General features: G+C 47.3%; 1 protein-coding gene across 2 annotated transcripts in view; it reads left to right on the top strand.

Annotated features, from left to right (window-relative positions):
* Window positions 1-4367: 4367 nt before the first annotated feature.
* The window catches only part of WDR26 (WD repeat domain 26), a 52404-nt gene continuing 40679 nt past the window's right edge, over window positions 4368-16092 (top strand). For both annotated transcript variants that reach the window (XM_073671863.1, XM_073671862.1), the window contains exons 1-3: window positions 4368-4812; window positions 11516-11615; window positions 11806-11862. In XM_073671863.1, coding sequence (XP_073527964.1) covers window positions 4508-4812; window positions 11516-11615; window positions 11806-11862 — 462 coding nt within the window. In that variant the 5' untranslated portion in view covers window positions 4368-4507. The remainder of the gene's footprint in view (window positions 4813-11515; window positions 11616-11805; window positions 11863-16092) is intronic.

The following is a 16092-nucleotide window of genomic DNA, read 5'->3' as shown; positions in this document are numbered from 1 at the left end:
CTCTCCCAGTAATATAGGCTGGATGTGAGCTCTTCATGTCTCTCCTAGTAATATAGGCTGGATGTGAGGCCTGTGTGTCTGTCCCAGTAATATAGGCTGGATGTGAGGTCTGTCTGTCTGTCCCAGTAATATAGGCTGAATATGAGCTCTGTGTGTCTGTCCCAGTAATATAGGCTGAATATGAGCTCTGTGTGTCTGTCCCAGTAATATAGGCTGGATGTGAGCTCTGTGTGTCTGTCCCAGTAATATAGGCTGGATGTGAGCTCTGTGTGTCTGTCCCAGTAATATAGGCTGGATGTGAGCTCTGTGTGTCTCTCCCAGTAATATAGGCTGGATGTGAGTCCTGCGTGTCTCTCCCAGTGATATAGGCTGGATGTGAGGTCTGTGTGTCTGTCCCAGTAATATAGGCTGGATGTGAGGCCTGTGTGTCTCTCCCAGTAATATAGGCTGCATGTGAGGCCTGTGTGTCTCTCCCAGTAATATAGGCTGGATGTGAGCTCTTCATGTCTCTCCTAGTAATATAGGCTGGATGTGAGGCCTGTGTGTCTCTCCCAGTGATATAGGCTGGATGTGACCTCTGTGTGTCTGTCCCAGTAATATAGGCTGGATGTCAGGTCTGTCTGTCTGTCCCAGTATTATAGGCTGAATGTGAGCTCTGTGTGTCTGTCCCAGTAATATAGGCTGGATGTGAGCTCTGTGTGTCTGTCCCAGTAATATAGGCTGGATGTGAGCTCTGTGTGTCTGTCCCAGTAATATAGGCTGGATGTGAGCTCTGTGTGTCTCTCCCAGTAATATAGGCTGGATGTGAGTCCTGCGTGTCTCTCCCAGTGATATAGGCTGGATGTGAGGTCTGTGTGTCTGTCCCAGTAATATAGGCTGGATGTGAGGCCTGTGTGTCTCTCCCAGTAATATAGGCTGCATGTGAGGCCTGTGTGTCTCTCCCAGTAATATAGGCTGGATGTGAGCTCTTCATGTCTCTCCTAGTAATATAGGCTGGATGTGAGGCCTGTGTGTCTCTCCCAGTGATATAGGCTGGATGTGACCTCTGTGTGTCTGTCCCAGTAATATAGGCTGGATGTCAGGTCTGTCTGTCTGTCCCAGTATTATAGGCTGAATGTGAGCTCTGTGTGTCTGTCCCAGTAATATAGGCTGGATGTGAGCTCTGTGTGTCTGTCCCAGTAATATAGGCTGGATGTGAGCTCTGTGTGTCTGTCCCAGTAATATAGGCTGGATGTGAGCTCTGTGTGTCTGTCCCAGTAATATAGGCTGGATGTGAGCTCTGTGTGTCTCTCCGAGCCTATATTACTGGATGTGAAGTCTGTGTGTCTCTCCCAGTAATATAGGCTGGATGTGAGGTCTGTGAGTCTCTCTCTGTAATATAGTCTGGATGTGAGCTGTGTGTCTCTCCCAATAATATAGGCTGGATGTGAGGTCTGTGTGTCTCTCTCTGTAATATAGGCTGGATGTGAGGTCTGTCTTTCTCTCCCTGTGATATAAAAGCTGGATGTAAGTTTTGGGTATCTTTCCCAGTGGGGAGGGAGAATGTGGACCAGAGAGATCCGTCAGGAGCAGAAATAACAGCCGTGATGGATTTGTATCAGTTTTGCAGAGCAAAACAATCTGACGCAGCAAAATGATTAAAAATGTTTTAATGAAGATTATTTAGAAGATTAAAAATTTACATTTCGGGAGCAAAAGAACCATAAAGAAGTCTGTACGAAGGTGTCTGTAGCCATTAAGGCTGGATTCACATTTGGACGTATGCTTTTCTGCTCCATAATAGAAAGGGAAAAATTGAACTGAAGGTCGAACACAAACTGCGGTGAACGGACTCCTTTGACTATAATGGGGCCTGTTTGGTTTCCTTTAGACCTCATTTAGATGTCGGTGATTTTCTTGTATGCAAAAAAAACGAGTTAGCTTTTACCATCCGAGTTTCTTCATTTTTTCATTGATGAAAATGATCTCTCAAGCTTCTGCTATCAGTCAGTGAAAAACGGACGGCACAATTTGGCACAGAGATGCTGCCCGATTGTTTTCGTGGTCCTATAGACTTTCATTGGTGAGTTTGATCCGATTGTCGGTCTGCAAAAATACACAGACATGTGAACTGCTACATAGACTATAAAATGTACAAGTTCTATCTGTAAAAAAAATTGCAAGATTAGAGGTATATTTATTTTTGAAACGAGAAAACGTGCTTTGAAGATCTAGAGTAGACCAGTCCGGCGCCGCTGCAGCTGATTTATAGGTCTCTACTTGGTGTGTATGTATGGAGAGACCTGTCAATCACCGGCAGCGGTGCTGGGAAGAGTCGGCCAGGGGATCATAGCTGGTGACCAGACTACTCCAGCGTCGTCCCTGACCGGCTCTTCCCAGCGTGGTTGCAGCTGATTGATAGGTCTGTCCTTCATGTGTACATAAGGAGAGATCTGTCAATCACCGGCAGTGATGCTGGGAAGAGCCGGCCAGGGGATCATAGCTGGTGACAAGGCTAGTCCGGCGTCGCCTATGGCCGGCTCTACCCAGCGCGGCTGCAGCTGTCAGGTTTCTCCTTCAGGAGTACATAGGGAGAGACCTGTCCATCACTGTCAGCGGTGCTGGGAAGAGCCGGCCATGTGATCATAGCTGGTGACCAGGCTAGTCTGGCGTCGCCTATGGCCGGCTCTACCCAGTGCGGCTGCAGCTGACAGGTTTCTCCTTCACGTGTACATAGGGAGAGACCTGTCCATCACTGGCAGCAGTGCTGGGAGAGCCGGCCAGGGGATCATAGCTGGTGACCAGACTAATCCAGCGTCGTCCCTGACCGACTCTTCCCAGCGCGGCTGCAGCGGATTGATAGGTCTGTCCTTCATGTGTACATAAGGAGAGATCTGTCAATCACCGGCAGTGATGCTGGGAAGAGCGGGCCAGGGGATCATAGCTGGTGACCAGGCTAGTCTGGCGTAGCCTATGGCCGGCTCTACCCAGCGCGGCTGCAGCTGACAGATTTCTCCTTCACGTGTACATAGGGAGAGACCTGTCCATCACTGTCAGCGGTGCTGGGAAGAGCCGGCCATGTGATCATAGCTGGTGACCAGGTTAGTCCGGCGTCGCCTATGGCCAGCTCTACCCAGCGCGGCTGCAGCTGACAGGTTTCTCCTTCACATGTACATAGGGAGAGACTTGTCCATCACTGTCAGCGGTGCTGGGAAGAGCCGGCCATGTGATCATAGCTGGTGACCAGGCTAGTCCAGCGTCGCCTATGGCCAGCTCTACCCAGCGCGGCTGCAGCTGTCAGGTTTCTCCTTCAGGAGTACATAGGGAGAGACCTGTCCATCACTGGCAGCGGTTCTGATCAGCCATAAATTAAGTATATATCTAATATAAAACGTTGGAGGATTTGACTTTTTTATGAACAAAGCTCTCAATAAAATTAATAAATAAATATAAAAATAAAATAAAATAAATATCTCTGGCTCTTGGAATGAGTAATAAAAACAATCCAGAAGTGCGCTAGAATAATAATATATATTTTTTAAAAAGTCTGCCCGCTGATCGTGCCGGCATCTCGGGCTCGTACCGGCGTACATGAAAGGCTCTGGACAGATTCCAGTGAATTAATCATTTATAAACAGCTTAAATGGCGCTATTAAAAAGAACATTAAAAATACGCCCTGATATGGTTACACTGATGGAAATACAATAAAAAAAGTTATAGCTTTCCGATTAGAAAGGAAGGGGTTAAAGTTGAAGGGGTTGCTGAAGGGGTTAAAGTTGCCAAACGTTAATACAACAATGAATAAACTTTATTTATACATAAAGTGCACATCACCACACGCGGATGCTGGGATTTGTAGTCCCATAGCAATAACTGTCAACAGGACAGGAGAAGCCTGTGGCTATTTCTGCCGCTCCCCCCCCCAGTGACGCCACTGTAAGAACTACAATTCCCGGCATGCACCGCGGAGACAGCTGTTTCCGGTCCGGAGAGGTGTCGCTGCAGTGATCGGGCCGGCGGACGCTGCTCAGCCCGGCAGGGGGCGGGGAATCTCTCCCGGTGACGCCGCCCGCTCTCGTCCCTCCCGCTCTCGCTGTGTGTGGTCAGCCCCGGCTCTCCTCCTCCTCCTCCTGCAGAGCCGGAAGTGAGCGCGCGGCCTCTATAGGCATTTCCGGTGACGTCACGGCTCGGACTCCATTAGTGCCGCAGCTGAGGGGGAAGCCGCCTGTGACAGCCCCGGAGCCGCCGAGCAGCGGCCGCGGATCTCCCCCCTCCCGTTCCCCGCTTCCCCTCCCCCCCAGTCCTCGCCTCCACACCCCGGGAGGGGGACGGCGCGGTGTCCTCTCTCCTCAGCCACCAACCACGGCCGCTCTCGGTGAGGAAACTCTGGCCTCCGCTTCCTCCTCAGACTCGGACACCGGCGGCCGAGCGACCCCTCCCCCGCGGAAGAAGCTCCGAGCCTCGGAGGAGGCGGCGGCGGCGACTCAATCGGTCATTCCCGGCGGTAGAGGAGCCAGCGGGGGAAACATGCAGGCGAACGGGGCAGCTGCAGCGGCGGCCGGTGCGGGGGGCTCGGACAGCGGCGGCGGTGCCCCGGCGTCCCCCTCACATAACGGGGAGGCCTCGTCCTCCGGGCCCGGCGGGGAGCAGGCGCACAGCAACGGCCTCCTCAGCACCAGCAACGGGGCCGCGTCCTCCTCCACCTCCTCCTCCTGCTGCGCCGCCGCCAGCGCCGCCGAGCAGCCGGGCCTGAAGAAGAAGAAGCGGCTGAGCCAGGCCGACGAGGACGTCATCCGCCTGATCGGACAGCACCTGCACGGCCTGGGCCTCAAGTGAGTGCGCCCGTGTCGCCATACTGCGCCGGTCCCGATAGGTGACGTCACGCCGTGCTGCAGACCTCTGCAGGTAGTAAACAGGCTGACGTCACAGGGGTCATTATCGAATGGGCCTGACGTCATCAGCCTGGAAATAGGAGAGGATTGTTTACTCCCTGCGCTGCCCCCTGCAGACAGGAGCAGGGATGTTACAGGCGTCTGTCACAGGCCGATACTGCCGTGTCTGTAGCCTGCGACCACCGGATGGCGCCGCCATCCCCGCCTCTAATTGATAGGTCCAGCACGATGTCATACATGTGACACCCCAAAATGGGCAAATGAATCAGAAGTGGACCCGAGGATGGCGGCAAATCGCAGGGGGCCACGGACTACAGACATGGCGGCTGCTCCGGGGGTCCTGTACCTCTGCAGTCTTCTCATCTGTATCTGATCATATATATAGTCAAGATTGACCATTCAGTGAGTGTAGCTGTCCCCATAGAGAACAGAGGAGTAGGAGATGGCCCATTGGGGGCCGCAGACTGTGCCCCCCTGACCGTGACTATAGGTGACTCACTACATATATTAGTGTGTTACCTCTAGTCACTGTCAGGGGGGCACAATCTGCGGTCCTCAATGGGCCATCTCCAACTCTTCTGTATTCTCTGGGGACAGCTGAGCTCACTGAATGGTCAATCTTGACTCCTTTTTTTTTCTGGAGGGGACTAGAGGACCCTATTTCTCTTCCAAAAATGGACCCCACACTTATTGGATCGTGCTGTCAATATATTATTACACCTCTGATCAAAATTTGACGCTTGGTCCCCCAAAAAAGTTCATGCTCCTCTGCTATAACTTTGAGTGCAGATTGTTGTTTTCTGTGGATATTTCTGCTCTTGTGTCACACGGTAACGTCTGGAAATCTGTCCCAGATGCTCATCTGATAATCCTACAGATCCGCCGTGACGGGTCGCCACCCCCGTCTGTCCGGTGCAGTGAGTGGCACAGGACGTGGGCGAACAGCTGACCCTCTACCCATTGTGTGCCCCCTCCATAGTGGCAGATAAACCTAGCACATGAGGTGTGAGCAGATGGTGCCCGGCCGGCGTGTCCATGCACAGCTGACACCGGCCGTGTGTGTGCGCCAGGCTGAGCCGCCGTGGCCTGAAGTCAGTGTCTGTTTATAGCTGGGCTTATCTCTCAGCTGCAGGGCCTGTCTGTGCTGAGGCCTCAAGTGTCACATGGACTCCTGTAATGATTAGCCCGTGCCCACTACGGCCGGCGGGATCACACACACCGCCGCTGCCCACGGATGACATTTCTGCCACCATTTTAGTTTGAGAAATCTGCCTTCCTATAATCTGCATCATTCTGACAGGTGCTGGATTATCAGACTCTGGATAATCCTAATGCCAGTTTAAAGGGAGCACCCTGTATTCATGGTGACTGTCTAATGCCCTATTATGAAATCTGTGGAAATGCTATAAATCAGGGGGCGGTCCCAGCACCTATTGGGGCATTTTCCATAACACCCATTGTCATGAATGGCAACAGCACGACCTCCTTGCCTCATAAAATATATATATTTTTTTCTTAACGGCCCCCTATTACTGGTGTTGTCTGAGGTGTGCATTATTGCTTTATTACAGCCTGTGTTGTAGCAGAGCCGGTTGTGCTGGCAGAGTTGAGCTCCATTGTCTGCAGATCTGCTCTATCCGCCGCCTGCGTGTTTGCAGGTTGGGTCTCTTTGCGGTGTGTGCGCTGTGAGCACTGAGCCTTTCCGCCCGCTCTCCTCCGCATACATTTTCTCTCTTCTTTGTGTCTTCCATCTTGCCGTTGATTAAGAAGCTGCATTTTTTTTGTTTTTCCTCCTCTCCCTTTTGGCAGCGGATAAGAGGTTAATATTGGCCAGCGATGACGGGAGGGTGATGTTTACATCCAGTAGTGGCTGAGGAAGAGGAGGACTTACTATTACTCTGCTGACACAAGGGAGGGAGGGTGATGCTGCCTCCTTAGATGTGGGGGAGGGGAGGCTTATAGAGGAATCCTCACACCCCGGGGGTCTCTGTAAATGTCTGAGGGAGGATAAACCAAAGTTATTACCTAACCAGAGTAGTATGTGTGTGACCGTGACCTCTCCGCCACTGCTGATCTGTGGTGGTCGCCTATAGAGGACAGTAAACAAGTGGATTAACTAGTAAAGTGCCAGTGCACAGTAAAATGAGCTGCAGACAAACAAGGTGGAAGGGACTGAAACAACCACCTTACACCTCCTTACTCTGATCGCTGACAACCCCCCATCATCTTACGCTGACATAACCTCCACCCCCTCTTACTCTGATTGCTGACACCCCCCATGATCTTACTCTGATTACTGACAGTCCCCACCATCTTCTTACTGACCCCACCTCACAATCCTTTTACTGGCTGCCAACACCACCATCCGCTTGCTGACCCCTGCACCCCCCATCTTCTTACTCTGACCGCTGTCAGCCCCCACTATCTTCTTACTGACAGCTGATCCCCACCACGACCACCATCCTCTTACTGACCACTGACCCTGGCACCACCATCCTTTTGCTGACTCCTCCACCACCATACTTTTACTGCCTGCTGATTTCCCCCCTCCCACTACCATCTTCTTGCTGACCTACCACCATACTATCTTCTTACCACTGACCCCCCCCCCCTTCTTACTCTGACTGTTAATTCCCCCCCCACACACACCATCTTCTTGCTGACCTCCCCCCCCACCATCCTCTCACTGTCCACTGACGCCCCCCACCATCCTCTCACTGACTGCTGACAACCACCACCATCCTCTTACTCTGACCGCTGTCACCTTCCCTGTTTTCCCAGCTCTCGTATTCATCGGAGTGCTGTATACTTGCCATTACACGGTATATACATGGTCTGTGGTGTATACACTGCTGCATATTGGGGGAGCTGTTAGTTAGAGAATTTGCATACAATGTATTTTTCCTGTTTTCACGCTCTTTGCTGTTCTGTGAGGTCACATTGTAACGTCTCCTCCCCACCTAGAAACAATAAAGTATAATGTGGTCTGATGTATATCGTCCAGTGACGCGTGCTGTTATATACTGTATACCGCCACCATGATGCATCACCCTGTGATGGGGGTTACACATCTGGTGTAGATCCTGATTGTGTGCGATGGCGCCAACAAACTGTAAGACCCCCATACACAGAAGCCAAAGGTGGGCTGACAAATCAGCATTCACCGGCTGTTTAAAAAAATTGCATCTCAGCTGTTTTCTGCTGATAATGACGGTGCTCATCGGCCGAAAAAAAATCCAACATGCCTGATCTGTCCTCTGAGCATTAAGAAAAGCAAACAAATACGAAAAATAGGCCACTAAATTTATGCAAAAGAGTCAAAGTTTATTAAGGGGTAATAACAAGCACAAGAGGGGGGTAAAGTGCAAAGTGACAGTAAAAACCATAAAGATAGCTCCACGCGACAGCTGCCATAAATAATATATATGTAATTATACCCAATTTGCAAGCATGCTCGATGGGTGGTACAAATAGCAGATATACAATCAAGAGTATGTATCAATTTAATACATATTATCCAACTCTATGTACCAAATGGTGTTACCTATGAAGCCCTGTACAAGTGCCTAAATGGTTATAGACATGATATATTGCCCTAGATACTTTATTTTATATAATACCATCCATGCTCGTGTATCAGATAGTAGAGGGGTCACCATGGCCCTGTTTATACATACCAAGGGATAAAGCGTGGAAAGGCAAGGCAGGTACAGGAACATATGATGTAAGCTGCACACGTGGAGCGATCTCCCCGACGCGCGTTTCGGTTTCCCTTCGTCAAGAGGCATTAAGAAGAATCGCCCGTGTCAGAGGCAGCAGACAGTCATTGCTTATGGTCGGAGATGGCCATTTCAGACTACTTTTCTCTGATGTGAATGGGGGCCTTCACAATTGGAGAAAACTTTTAGGAACCTCCATAATGGGGGGGCCGATCGTTCAGCCAACACCAGTGACTGGACATCGCTCGGACTATGCACTGACCTCTCAAAGCCAATGGGCTAATTCACGTAAGATTAGCCTAATGTTCTCTGAACCTACAGAGCTCAGCCGACAGTCTAATGTGTACAGGTGCCTCCCCAACAGATGCCATGGTAGAGAAGGCTCGTCATGTCCCATTTCAGACTGTTGATCCCTGACTAGTGGCGCTCTTGGAGATCATAGCGCTCCTGTGTGGGGTTGGGGGGGCTGTCAATCCTTCTTGCAGCAGCTGTGTATTGGGCATTTCTTGGGGGGAGGGTTGTGCTGACCCCATAGACATTAGACTGTCACCTGTCCACCATTATGGGCGGCTTCTGCCAACTTTGGTCTAGTCTGTGTGTGTGCTTCTTTTACAATTATGGCACCTTCTTCCCAAGGCAATGAGCGCGGGCAGCAATTTATCCTTGCACTAGTCTTGATGGGATTGGCCCAAGTGATCAGATTGATGGACGGGCCCAACTCTTTTATAACTATAAAAAGACCACCCCCTCCTGCTACACAATCCAGTCAGTGTTAAAGAAACAGTGGTCTTGCTAGCGAAGTGAGAAAAATATAGGCTTAAACTTATGGGATCAAATAACTAAAAATTGACATGTCCATATGTGTTCACCCCTTTTGCTATGAAGCCCCTAAAAAAAATTCTTGTGCAAGCAATTCCCTTCATAAGTCCCATGCTTAGTGACAGGACGTCCCCCTGTCTCAATCTAATGTCACATGTCTGTCAGTATATACACTTTACCTTTTCTAAAAGGCCACAGAGGACAACACCATTAACAAGAGGCTCCACTAACCAAATACCATGAAGACCACGGAGATCTTCAAACTGCATCACACAAAGACCACGGAGATTTCCAAACTTGTACCTCAACAACTTTGTCCCTGACTAGTCAGGGTTGGGGTATAAAAACAGAAAAAAAAACAACAATCTCTGATGATCCCCGGAGCACCATCAAATCAATTATCACATGGAAAGAACATGGTACTACAACAAACCTGCCAGGAGAAGGCACCCATCAAAACTCTCAGCCAGGGCAAGGAGGGCATTAATCAGCGGCAGCACAGAGACCAAAGGTAACACTGAAGAAGCTGCAGAGTACCCAAGCAGAGACTGGAGTATCTGTTCATATGACCACAATAAGCCGTACACTCCTTTTTAAAGGTGGCCTTTATGGAAGAGTAGGCAGAAAAAAGCCATTACTGACACAAATATTGTAAGGCTCATCTTGAGTCTGCCAAAATACATGTGGAAGACTCCCCAAATGTATGGAAGAATATGCTGTGGTCAAAAATGAACTTTGGCCACCAAAGTAAACGCTATGTACGGTGCCAAACCAACACAGCCCATCACCCCAAGAACACCATCCCCACAGTGAAATATGGTGGTGGCAGCATCATTCTGTGGGCATGTTTTTCGGGACAAGGGAAAATGGTGCAAGTTGAGGGGGAGATGGATGATGTGAAATACAGGGATATTCTTGAGCAAAACCTGTCTGACAGTGACTTGAGACTGGGACGAAGATTCACCTTCCAACAAGACAATGACCCCAAGCATACTGCTAAAGCAACACTCGAGTGGTTTAAGGGGAAACATATAAACGTTCTGCAGTGGCCGAGTCACAGCCCAGACCTTAATACAATGGGGAATCTGTGGTCAGATGTGAATATTGCTGTTCATCAGAGGAAGCCATCTAATCTGAAGGAGCTGGAGCAGTTTCGCCTTGAGGAATGGGCAAAAATCCCAGTGGAAAACTCGCTTATCCAAAGAAACTTGCAGCTGTAATTGCCACAAAGGGAGGCTACACAGAGTACTGACTTTAGGGGGGTGGGGGTGAATAGCTATGCACACTGAAGTTTTCCGTTTTGTCCTATTTGCTTCACAATAAAAAGAAAACCAAATGTTCACAGTTGTAGGCATGTTCTTTACATGAACTGATGCAAACCCACAAAAACAAAACAGTGAAACACGAAAAATGCCAATGGGGTGAATACTTTTGCAAGATACTGAAACTATTTCTGTCTGGAACACCCATTATTGTACAAAGCTTACATTCAGCTATAATGGAGTAATGTGAATAAAGCCTCGATGGGCGCCTGTCAGGAAGGCAATCCCTCTTTAAACTCTCGGCCCTTTAAGGGAGTGTCAGCCCAAACAGGCATTATAAACTTGGGCACGTAGGGGATATATCTCCTATAAAAACCACACTTTTTAGTGGTCTTAATCGCTGCTTACTTTCTGCAGAAACTGCAGTTTAGTCAGATATAATAATTAGATGCTTGGTGCACCATTACCATAGACATTGAATGGAGCGGAGGTAGCGTTTCACCCTCACGCCATTTAAAACGGGGGTGTATCTCCCAGCGATCAATAAGTTGCCTTCCCCTATTCTGCTCTTTTGGGATTAACCCTTTTAAGATGTTTTCGTCATTACTTAATTTTAAGTTTAGTGGGTCCCAGGGATCAACCCCCGGTAGCTGACAGGCAATGGTTGGTTTGGTGTTGCTGTACATGTACAGACGGATCGGACTGTATGAGGTTGGTCTTAGGACGCTGCCGACACATCCAGCCGTAATAACCCTACAGCGGGCACTGAGCGGCGCTGTGCCAAGTTTCCGTCTGTGGGTCCCGGTAAGTTGAGCGGCTTCTGACACTGTGTCTCTCTTGCAGCCAGACGGTTGATCTCCTCATGCAAGAATCAGGATGTCGTTTAGAGCACTCGTCCGCTACCAAATTCCGCAACCATGTCATGGAAGGGGAGTGGGATAAGGTAATGATGCCACTCCATTACGCCCTTCATAGTAGGTGCTGGTCAGAGGGTGCACAGCGTCTCATGTCAGAGCAGCTTGGTACAGATCTTGTCGTTTTTTTTTTTTTTTTGTTTGTTTTTTTTTGGGATGAATGACTTATTTTCCTTTCTTGCTGTGAGTTTCTAAGATGATTTGATTTGATCTTTGCAGGCAGAGAACGATCTGAACGAGCTCAAGTCTTTAGTGCACTCTCCGCACGCCGTGCTGGTAAGAAACCTTCTGTCTCCTATCATTAGCATGCTATGTGTCCATCGCTCTTCTGCTTGGGGAGGGGATCATTGACTCTGCTTTTGCATTTGTAAATAATTTAAAATGTAATTTTTCAAGAACGCTGATGGTTGTCTTTCATTATGTTTTACATTATACTTTTTATATATATAAATATTTTTTTTTTTCCAAAATTGTTAAAACCCCTGGGAATGGTATAAAATATCAAGAATACTTGCCAATCCTGCCCAAAAAATGTTCCTGTTCTTTTCCGCTGGAATTTACTTATAGTGCTTCAGCAGCATTGTCTACATGTGACCGCTGCAGCCGATCACCGGTCACAGTTGTGAACCCTATGGTATTAGTGCGCCAGTCTAGTGTCATAGTCCTATAAACATGAACCACAGGAGCAGCAGGGCATTGGTGAGGTCAGGATTGCACCGTGTGCACAATTTTTATTGTATTTTAGGTTAATTTTATTATTGCACATCTCTAACACTGCTCGATCCAAAAGGCTAATAAATCTGAAACTTGAATATTTCTCTGCAGAATTATTGGGCAACTAAATGAAAAACTTACATTTTCCATCTGTTACAGTGAGAATAAGAACCAAACAAAATACATTTCTGACATTTTCATAAAGAATCTCAATGACCAATATACAACGCGTTCCAAGTTATTGTGCAAATTGGATTTAATTGTCCGAAAGAAGGGGGGGGGGATCTTCCCCTTAATTTTCATGCATGGTTTGTGTCTCAGGGTCTTATGATCACTGAAATCAATCTCAAAATACCTGTGATAATTATACTGAACTAAAATATAAACTTGGCACTTGTTTTTGTTCCCATTTTTCATGAGCTGAACTCAAAGATCTAAGACTTTTTCTATGTGCACGTGAGGTCTTTCTCTCAAATATTGTTCACAAATTTGTGTAAATCTGTGTTAGTGAGATCTTATCCTCTGCTGAGAAAATCCATCCACCTCACAGGTGCGTCATATCCGGATGGTGATTACACATGATTATTGCACAGGTGTGCCTTAGGCTGCCACAATAAATGGCTTCTCTAAAATGTGCAGCTTTACATTATTGGGGGCTACCGTGGTATGGGGGAGGGGGCAGAAAACCAGTAAGTGTCTGGTGTGACCACCATTTGCCTCACGTAATGCTACACATCTCCTTCACACAGAGTAGATCAGGATGTGGATTATTGCTCTGCTCCTGTTCAATGGCTGTGAAGTTGCTGGATATTTGCAGGAACTTGAACACTGTCATCCCCAGATACAGAGCTTCCCGAACATGCTCAATGGGTGACATGTCCGGTGAGTGCTGCCATGTAAGAAAAGGGATGTATTCAGCTTCCAGGAATTGTGTACAGATCCTTGCAACATGGGTCTGTGGTGGTGGACGAATGGCACAATAAAGGGCCTCAGGATCTCCTTACGGTATCCCTGTGCATTCAAAGCTGAATCAATAAAATGCAGCAGTGTTTGTTTGCCCATACCATAACCCCCACCATGAGCGACTCGATTCACAACCTTTACATCAGCAAACCGCTCACCAACACGACTGCCATCTGCCCAGTACAGAGAAAACCTTGGGTCCGTGCAGATAAAGGCATAATGAGGAAGGTTTCTGCTGACAAATTCATCTGATTAAGAGAGCAGCTGCTAAAATACCATCACAAAGCAGAAAACTGGTATCTGAAGGTGCTGGGAGTCCAGTGAACCTCAAGGTGTAGAATCCACCACAGGCCGCAATTGTGCATAAACCTACTATTCAGCCGCCTCTAAACATTGCTCACAAGCAGAAACTGAGGCAGTGGGCCCAGACATGCATGAAGACTATAAAGCCATCTTGTTTACTGATGATGCAGTGCAACCTTGGTGGTCATCCACGACTCCATCCATCTCATCTAGACCATCCATGTCCCAACAAGGCTGCAATGCCAGAAAGGAGGTGGTGGAGTCGTGTTTTGGGCCAGAGTTAAGGGCCTACCAGCTCTTCCCATAAGGGTCTCTGAAAGTGTGAAAAATTATCTGGATAAAGTATATAGTTTCTGACTGACCACTTTCTTCCATGGTACGAAAAGAACTGTGCCATCCTTGGCAAAATCATCTTCATGCTGACAATGCCCCAATCTTGTGCTGCAAAGAAACCTGAGTCATTTGCTGCTATGGGCATAAAGGGAAATTAACTCCTGGTGCTGCCACCATCCTCCCCTGACCTCACCTATTGAGAAACTTTTGGAGTATCCTCAAGCAAAAGATCTATGATGGTTGGAGGCTGATCGCAAACAGCAGCTCTGGAGGCAATTCTGACATCCTGCAAAGAAATTCAAGCAGAAACTATCCAAAAGCTCAAAGTTCAATGGATGCAAGAGTTGTGAAGGTGACGTCTAAGGCGGCTTCTGTTACATGTAACTTGGCTTGTTTAGATGCTTTTTGACTTCAGTTAATGTGACCCATTAATGCTGCAAATGACCATTTTCAGTTCTTAACTACGTATAATATATTTGGAAACTGTTCTGCAGAATAATTTGGTGCATTTACTTTTTTTTTTAAATTCTGTTATTGGGAGGTTTCTCCAATAAAATCTGATCTACACACTAACTTTTGAAGATTTGCAGGTTATACTGACTCATCTGCATTGACCGTTTAGCAAAATCAGACCAAAAAAAAAAACCATTTGCATAATAATGTGGAACGTGGTATAGTAATATGGCCGCCCTTCTTCTCAGTAACAGCCATAAGCTCCATCCATGTAGTCTGTCCAGTTCTTCACCTATTATGGGCTGCACCAACCACATCCCCAGACACTGATCAGAGAGGGGACTGTTCTCCTTCACCAGAAATCTCCTGTGTGAGAAGGGCCACAAGTTCTCACTAGGGTTTAGGTCCAGTGTGGACTGGTTCGGGTCATTATTCTCCATCAGTAAGGCCTATCCGGCCCCGAGCAGTGGAGACTCCGATGCTGTGATGGAGTCTCGTCCTGCAGAACAATCCTGGTTTTCAGGAGTGATGCAAACTTGTTCCTGCTCCGCTGCTGGAAGAAAGTGTCTTCTAAACACCGACAGGTGGCTGCAATTATTCCAGGTTGTGGTCAAATCTCCATTACTTTTGGCACAATATGATTAAAATTGAAGATTAAGTAAAATTGGAGCAAAAACCATGCAGTTTTAATGCAATCTTTAATATTGCAGTTAAACACAAACTATCACCTGGGTTGCAACGTGTGAACACAGCCTGACATAGTGGATAGAAAGTCTACACTCCCTTATTAAAATTCCAGGTTTTTGTCGTGTGTAAAAAGAAGAAAAAAAAACTACCAAAAAGAAACATTTCAGGACTTTTTTTTTTTTTTTTTCCATCTTTTTTTTAATGTCATCCATTATCTGCATAAATCCATTGAGAAACAAACTGAAATCATTTTGAGGGCGAAAATAAAAATAACAAAACTAAAATAATGTGGCTGCATAAGTGTGAACACACTTCTATAATTGGGGGATGTGGTTGTGTTCAGAGTTGGCCAATCACATCTACCCTTATGTTACATACAACCCCTGGCAAAAATTATGGAATCACCGGGCTCGGAGGATGTTCATTCAGTTGTTTAATGTTGTTGGAAAAAAAGCAGATCACAGACATGGCACAAAACTAAAGTCCTTTCAAATGGCAACTTTAGGGCTTTAAGAAACACTAAAAGAAATCAAGATAAAAAATATGGTACTCAGTAAGGGTCATTTTTTTCAGACCAGAGGGAAAAAATTATGGAATCACTCAATTCAGTCTGTGATCTTTTTTTTTTTTTCAACAACCTTAAACAACTGAACATCCTCCGAGCCCCGTGATTCCATAATTTTTGCCAGGGGTTGTAGTAGTCAGTGCTCGGCTGCTGTCATTTACAGCGATTCTGATTAATCCTAAGAGAGGGTTTCGCTGTTCTAGGAGGCTTTTCCTGACATTTTCGTAGATGCATTTTACAGCAAAGGCCACGATCTGTAAACAGCTGACAACTTTCAACAATGAGATCCCTTTGCTGTGTTATCAGTCAGGAGAAGGGGACAAAAACATTTCCAAGGTATTAGATCTATCATGGGCCAGATTAAAGCCCTTTCAGTGTCCAACAGTGACATTTACCTAGAACTGAATGTTCCTTTAAAATTTGATGAGAAGAGAAGAAAATTTCGTCCAGGAGGTGGCCAAGAGGCTGACAGCAACATTAAAGGAGCT

This window comes from Phyllobates terribilis, unplaced genomic scaffold (genome assembly GCF_046119375.1).
Source record: "Phyllobates terribilis strain yellow unplaced genomic scaffold, ASM4611937v1 Scaffold_3__8_contigs__length_932513732, whole genome shotgun sequence".
Classification (NCBI taxonomy): Eukaryota; Metazoa; Chordata; class Amphibia; order Anura; family Dendrobatidae; genus Phyllobates; species Phyllobates terribilis.
The sequence above is the reverse complement of the archived record's forward strand: the minus strand, read 5'-3'. Positions and strand labels throughout refer to the sequence as shown.